The following is a 7795-nucleotide window of genomic DNA, read 5'->3' as shown; positions in this document are numbered from 1 at the left end:
GCGCAAAAATACGTTTACACTCCTCGGATAATCGTTACGTCACCTATATCGCGGCATCGGTGCGTAGAGAAGCCCATAACCACCTCCTCCACCATGTATCTACAAAATAACTATTCCCAGGTTCGGAAATCATAATGGACAATCCACAAGAAGCCATGCTTACCTTGGCGATGTCCACTTGATCCCAGCGGTGCCTCCATATTGTTAGGGAATAGTTACTTGACTCACGAGGATACAAAATAACTGTACAGGGCTTTTACAAAGCAACGCTTTATTAGCTAATAATTCACTGGTTTCAATATAATATAGAACTACAATACTATGACGAATTTAGTATTCAAGTCGTTGGTTCTTCTTGGTCGGTCTTCTGCGCTGTCCTCGTTCCGTACTCGATCGTTCCATTTGGGCAGAGGTTCTGATGACAAGTCCTGCTGACTCAAAGTTTGCTCTGGTTTATATGGGCAAATTGGAGTTAATCCTCCGTGCGCTAAAATGTTAAACCTCCGTGCGCTGAAGCTCCTTGGTCATCCACAACCGCCTCCCTGCTGGGGAGTTTCTTTACCCTCTTTGCATCCCGATGTCCAGAACAAATAGTGCCGGCTTGGGAATGTGTGTTAGCCCGGGGTCGTAATACAGGTGGACAAAAGAACTCCCAGCTTCGACAGGGCGAGATACATTCCTGACATTCTTACGAAATCGTCTATCTGCTTCGTTACCAGTTCCAACGATAAATGAGTTACATTTCCACAGAACCATAGTTAGTAACCGGCGCGTTTTATTTTGTATTATCGGCATCTGTGGCAATAAAGCCTTGTTTATTTTTGTACATAAAATCCGGTTTCGTTTGAGTTACTTTGCAGGGTTGAAGACTGCTTGGAGATCGCATCAGGTTAACGCTGCCAACTTCTTCTTCTTCTCTCTTCTTGCCGCGCGTAGATATAAAATCTGTATTTGAACCAAACGCCTCAAATTAACGCTCGATTTGCTATCGGTGACGCTCCCGGTATTAACTGAGAGCAGTCACATGACAATATATATATATATATATATATATATATATATATATATATATATATATATATATATATATATATTTCACCTGATTGTATCTGATCGGGGTAAATGTCGTAACAATAGCATGTACAATGCTGAATAATACATCATTTAAGAGCTCTTGGGTCCATACAGTGCAGCGAGAGGTTTACAAATATCAAAATTCATGAAATTGCAAGTTATTTGAATTTTGTTGTGCCTTTGGTGTATATGCTCAGAGTTATTGCTTTGCACAAATACAGGAAGTAAAAAAAACAAAAAACAATTCAGACGATCTGTCTCTATATTGAAATATATTAAACCGAAAAACATGGTTGGTGGAGCTTTCCGTCCATCCATGAAACTGTCCGCCATATAGCCAGGAGACTAAATGTCTCTTAATTACTTTCTATTGGAACAATGGTTGCATCCTGAATATTAATCACGTACGTCTATCAATTACAAACAATTGGAATGTACCTTTCAACCCTTTAGACTGCTGAGGCCATTTAGAACCTTGAAGACCCTTTAAGAGCCCCAAGATCACCAATGTTCCAAAATACCCTGAGGACCCAAAAGACCCTGAAGACCCTTAAACAACCACGAGTAATCCGAAGACCCTTAAAGATGCTGAAGACCCAAAAGACCCTGACAACACAAAAGACCCATAAAGACCCCATCGACATTAAAGACTTAAAGACGCCGAACACCCAAGAGACCCTTAATGACTCAAAAGACTCTGAACACCCAAAAGACCATGAAGATCCTTAAAGACATCAAATACCTTAAACAACCAAAAGGCCATAAAAGACCCCAAACACCTAAAAGACTCTCAAGACCCCAAAGAGCTAGAGGATCCAAAAGACCCAAAGGCCCTTCAGACCCTGAAGACCTTTTAGACCTTGAGATAAATCAAAAAAGGGATTTTTTTCAAAAACAAAAATAAAGGGATGAAAGACCCTGAGGAATTTCCATGTCCCTTGCCATTATGCTGTCAAAGGACATTCCTGTCAAACTCCTCAAATATTCCACACTCAATCTATATCATTAAAACGCTTATTTCTGAAGTTTGTAATCGGAAGTTCTCTCCAGCTATTGCTCCTGTCGTCCTAAGATATGTGTGATACTATGTAGTTATGACTAACCCTTCCATATAAGCAAACCTATGTCTCCAAATGTCTACAAGTGTGGAATAAAAGCTGAAAATCAGTGAAAAGTTTTGAATAACTCGCGCCATTTTGTTTTACGCACAGTGAGATGCTGCACTTGATACAGAGGCAAAGAAGAAGACGTCCCGATGTGTGCCGGACGCGCAGCGACTCGAGAGGCATGCTACGCCCTTTAATACAAATATAAATGCGATCAGAAATGTAAAGGGGATACTTACCAGTAACCACACTATAAGAGACAATACTGCAGTTGAATACAAAGCGATATTCAGGAGATCCGCCAGAATGAATGTTGGTGCAAACTGACACAATTATTTTGAAAGGAAGCGGAAAGGAAGAGGAAGGGCAAGTTAGTTTGTATGAACATAAACACTATTTATGCCCGTGATTTTCATGGGTTACCGCTAGTTGCAAACAAATTCACCAACAACAGCCCGGCGGAACTGGATTATCTGCCAGCGAATTAATAGAACCTTTTGTTGGAGTTGTCGGCTGATGGAAAGCAATACGAACCTTGACAAGGCCTTTATTCCCCTTTCCCCCTAATATTCCATTGGACCTCTGAGACCGAGCTGCATCCCTGGATCACAATATTATTTAGTGATTTCTAATAAATGGCTGAAAATCTCTACCTGAGAGTGACCGACTCGACTATTCCAATTCAGAGAAGACAAAACAACGACGATGTACAATTGTGTTGCTTTATGAGTTTCATCAAAGGCAAATTCCACACAAACAACAAAGCAAATTCATTTTCCAGCAAGAATCACCAACATAACATGAGCATTCCTCCACAATTCCCGATTGATGCAATTTCCGTGATTATTCCGACATTATCAACAACACAAGTGGTGATTCGCTTTAGTTCCAGCAAAGATTAAGGGAAAGAATGTTACTGCTTGAAGGGAAGTTATAATCATCGTCATCAATTTAATTTATTCACCAAACTAATGAAAACATTGAGGTCATTGTCCTTGGTGTTCAAATCTTGGAATATTTCTCAGTAGATCCGGGATGATGAACGAGCTGAAACAGAAACACACCAGTTACCAACCACCGGAACATCCATCAGGAGGAGTTTGCAATGATTCCTACCAGACACAGATATGGGAATCATCCCAATCCCCATTGTAACGTGACTGCTCCATAAGATTAATTAAACACTTTGGGAGAGGAGGAGGAGGAGGAGTGAGATTACTGGTGAGATGATGTTTGATGAGGTACATGCTCATTCATTGCTTCACAACTTGCTGGGATGCATGATCTAATCACCCACTTATGGCTTGCCAAGTAAAGCACGAGGACATCATCGAGATGCTACAGATCAAATCATTACGAGCTACCACTTGGCAGACCCAGTCATTGCTCATTTACCTGCAAATCTGTGCTCAATGTCTCACCTGAGCTGTAGCTTTTCCTGCTGCCGCTGTAACCTGCACGTCTCGAGGAAAGTCCAACTCCTGCAGAGAATCCAGAACCGCAACTGCCTCCTCCAACCGCAGCACCCATGGACATCTTGCTCATCGACATCCCCATTCCACCACCAAAACCGCTACCTCCACCATATCCTACAGCACCACCTCCTGCACCGTATCCTACAGCACCACCTCCTCCCATGCTCCTGAATCCATAACCACCGACTCCAGCCAGGCCACCTGCTCCAGCACCACCAGGAGTCATGGCGTAGGAAACACCAGCACCCGGAGCTGAAGCTAGTCCACCTGGGTATGCTCCTGTGCTGGTGGTGATGGTGATTCCTCCACCATGGCTTATTCTGGAGAAAGTAGAAAAGAGTTTGATATCAACACTGGAGGAAAACTGATATGAGATGGTTTTGTTTAACGTCATCCGTTCATTGAGAATATCTGAAGAACCACATTTATTATCTGATATCACGTTTTACCCTCGACTGAGACATTTTAGTGTTACTATTGATCTGTATTATGAAAATCTCTCAATAATCACGTGACCATCATACCTGGTCGCCTCACTGTCCAGAAGTTTCTTGTAAGCTACAATCTCCACATCCAGAGACATCTTGGTGGCCAGAAGGTCTTGGTAGTCTCTGGCATACTGTGTGATTTGCTAAAAAGGGATTGTGATCAATGGAAGGTGAATGATCAATAGATGAAGTTTGTACAATTTGCAGATGATTAATGAGTGATCGATAATAATACAATTTCATTTCAATATTTCTACATCATCAGGAAGAGTTTCGCTTCCACATGAACTTTATCCGTGGATAAAACACAGAAAATGAAAATGATTATAAAACAATGTATTGTGAACAGGTGAGATGTGGGAGAGTGAACAGGTGAAAGAGGGAGGGTGAACAGGTGAGATGTGGGAGAGTGAACAGGTGACATATGGGAGAGTGAACAGGTGAAAGGGGGAGAGTGAGCAGGTGAGATGTGGGAGAGTGAACAGGTGAGATGTGGGAGAGTGAACAGAGATGAGATGTGGGAGAGTGAACAGGTGAGATGTGGGTGAGTGAACCGGTGAGATGTGGGTGAGTGAACAGGTGAGATGTGGGAGAGTGAACAGAACAATCATTTTATTGTTGACCCAGAAAACATCCTCACCTTCTTGATGATCTCCAGGTCCACCTTGAGGCTAGTTATCTTGTTGGTCCATTCATCAGACTGTGTCTGGATGTTTGTCTCAATCTGGGTAATCTCTCTCTCCAAGTCTGTGTTCTGATTTGACACAAAAATCAGTTTTGTCATTATTTATTAATCAGTGGTAATTAAGGAAAGACAAGTCACAAGGTACACATAGACAGCACAAGGTGACGTACCTTCCTGTGGAGACGATCAATTTCACGGTGAACCGAGTCGATCTGGAGCTTGAACACGTGTATCTGTTCCTTGGCCTGGATGATCGCTTGAGGACCAGACTGGACGGTGACGGCCATTTGTTGGATCTGGAAAAAGAAAAATCCATTCAGAAAATCATCAAATGTCCATTATGTTTGGTAGGTATGTCACGTGTCCTCACACCGTCATTCTTACCTGTGGCTGAACCTGGGCGAAGGCATCCTCGCGACTCTTTGTTGCAAGAATCTCGTAGTGGGTCTTGACTTCCTGTAAAGACGTTGTGAGATCTATAGCCTGGTTGGTGTTGTCCACCCGGATGGAATAGGCAGCTGTTGGTCCACCTGTGATGGTAGCTTGCACCTCACGTACACGCTGTGGGTACACGGGTGGTCGTGGTGTTGGTGGTGGAGGTTTTGATATAATTATTACATTAAATACATTTTTAATATGTCATTCCAGAGACCTTTGATGTACATCACAATTTGAAGAGATATCACCTTCAGTTCAGTTTACCTGTTGGAATTTGTTAATTTTCATGTGATTGATCCAAATTAACATGGGAATGAAGATATATTCATCAGTGAGAGATAATTTTCCTTAAATATTGAAAACCTTGAATGAATATTCCAAGTTGAGTAACTATTCTGACGATCGCTAAACTCCCAATTACACCTTGATGAAGAATCTTCAATTAAATCGAGAAATTCTACAACATCAAAGGATCTTACGGCATCGTAGATCTGCTTGGTGGTGTTAATCTGGGCATCCAAACCCTGGACCTTTGTCTGCAGGTCCACGATGGTCAAGTAGGTGTTGTCAATATTCTGTAAACATAAAAATGTCAACAAATCATTGAATATCCTGTTTAGTAACCCCAAAGGTTTAACTTTCTCTTTTGATTGTACCTTCCCTCACCTGTCAGGTATTCATTGATCACCATTATCTACTTGGTTTCCAAATACAGGACATTCTGTTACAAACGTCACTCCATTAATCATGACTCCTCACTAAGTTGAACCACGTGGTGATCATCAGTTCTGTACCATCTCCCACGGTTTGAGTTCTGCACTTACATCTTTGTGCGTGTTCCAGTCTGTCTCCAGTGTCCGTGTGATTTCCACTTGTTCTTCATATCTGAAGAAGATGTTCATATTCATGAGGAAATGATTCCATGACACGAAAATAACATCAAACAAGGTGTTATCTGCGGAAGTGAGAGGATATCCAAGCTGCAGATCTTCCTCGAGATGAACCTTAACTCAATAATGGGAATGACCATGTGTAATGTCCATCTGGTGCGGTTGTTTACTTGGTGGTGATGTCGTTGATGATGGTGGTCAGGTGATCAACCTCAGAATGAAGTGCTGTATTGGTGGTCTTAAGGTCTTGGATCTGTGTGTTGTAGGTCGCCGTCACTGTGTTTGCCACCACTGCTGTGTTCACAGGACCATCTGGAGAGTCACTGGGGTTGGTGATCATGGAGATCTGAGCTTTCAGGATGGCGTTGTGTTGCTCCAATGTCCGCACCTGGAGGGTACAATGGGGATAATTTGGTGATAACGTGGTGCAGAAAGAGATGAAGGTATTATAAAGGACTGCTCACAAGCAGGTAAGTTCACAAGCAGGTCAGTGAAAGGATGTTCGAGAAGATCAATAATTAGACAATTTAAATAACTCATTGTTTCGGGAATTCAATGAACATCAATATCGATATAAATTTGGAAAGATGCGATGTGAGGATCACACGAGTGATTGATGGAAAGTATTCACAAAATTTGCCTGATGTCCAACATCACCTCACCTGATCAACCAGATTAGCGAATTTGGTGTTGAGGATCTGCAGGTCCTGCCTCTCCCGGGTGCGAGTGTGTTGGACTGTATCAGGAGAGGGTAGAGTCGCTGGGTCTATGTAGGTTGGTCCAAGGGGACCACCGAAGGGTCCGCCAAATGGGCCACCAACTGGGCCACCAAATGGACCACCAAATGAGGGACCAGCAGTACTCGGCAGGAAGCTGTAATTGACGCCATATCCTCCAACGCTGGTTCCCGGGCCTCCAACACGACTGCGGAAAGCAGAGGTAATGGCGTGCAAGGCCTTTCCTGCTCCAACTCCTCGCAAGCTAACAGGAAGCCCCGCCGTACCGGACATAGAGAGGCCACCAACTCCCATTCCAGATCCGTAGCCACTCATCATGCTGCTCCCAAGCACTCGGGAAAGACCGGTTCCACCTACCGATCGCCCAAAACCAGCACTCACTGCACCTCCAGCACCACCTTGGTATCCCAGTACCCTCGTGATTCCACCGCTTGAGTAAGTTGTACCATAACGAACCGACCCTCCACTGACTTTGTGTGAGGAACCATGGCTGTAGCTCACACCCTGTCCTCGGCTGATACTCTTGGTGTGACTCGAGGTGACTGTATGGGAGATCGACATCTTGCTTGAGCTCCTTTTCCTGCTTCCACTGCAAACTCTGAGGTCCCTGCCGTGTGCTGTTCTCCTGTACCTTATATAGCCCCAGCATGGGTATACCTCATCCAGGTGAGCTCATGATGTGAAACACAAAGGAAAAAACTTCAATTGATTTATATTATTTTGGCTCAAAACATCAAACACCTTGCGGGCAGAAAATGAGGGACACCCACATTGCATATCTTTTGCAGCATCTAATCTTTGATCAGTATTAATTTGCCATTCTACATGTGAATACTCCCTGTTCAATGCATTTTGTCTCAATAGAAACAACCGCTCCCTATTGGAGCGGCCAGGGAGTGGGT

At 43.3% G+C, this 7795-nt stretch overlaps 1 protein-coding gene across 1 annotated transcript; it reads right to left on the bottom strand.

Annotated features, from left to right (window-relative positions):
• Window positions 1-2888: 2888 nt before the first annotated feature.
• LOC137412797 (thread biopolymer filament subunit alpha-like) lies at window positions 2889-7503 on the bottom strand. Its single transcript, XM_068098116.2, has 10 exons — window positions 6819-7503; window positions 6327-6544; window positions 6091-6151; window positions 5746-5841; window positions 5213-5389; window positions 4999-5124; window positions 4784-4897; window positions 4180-4286; window positions 3602-3975; window positions 2889-3227 (listed from the first exon to the last, which is right to left on the bottom strand). Exons 1-10 carry the CDS (start codon window positions 7452-7454, stop codon window positions 3202-3204), a joined length of 1935 nt encoding a protein of 644 aa, XP_067954217.2. The 5' UTR covers window positions 7455-7503; the 3' UTR covers window positions 2889-3201.
• Window positions 7504-7795: the final 292 nt, after the last annotated feature.

The sequence above is a fragment of the Myxine glutinosa genome, chromosome 5 (genome assembly GCF_964187855.1).
Source record: "Myxine glutinosa chromosome 5, kmMyxGlut1.1, whole genome shotgun sequence".
In the NCBI taxonomy this organism is placed as follows: domain Eukaryota; kingdom Metazoa; phylum Chordata; class Myxini; order Myxiniformes; family Myxinidae; genus Myxine; species Myxine glutinosa.
Note: the sequence above shows the minus strand (reverse complement) of the source record. Positions and strands in the feature narration are given on the sequence as shown.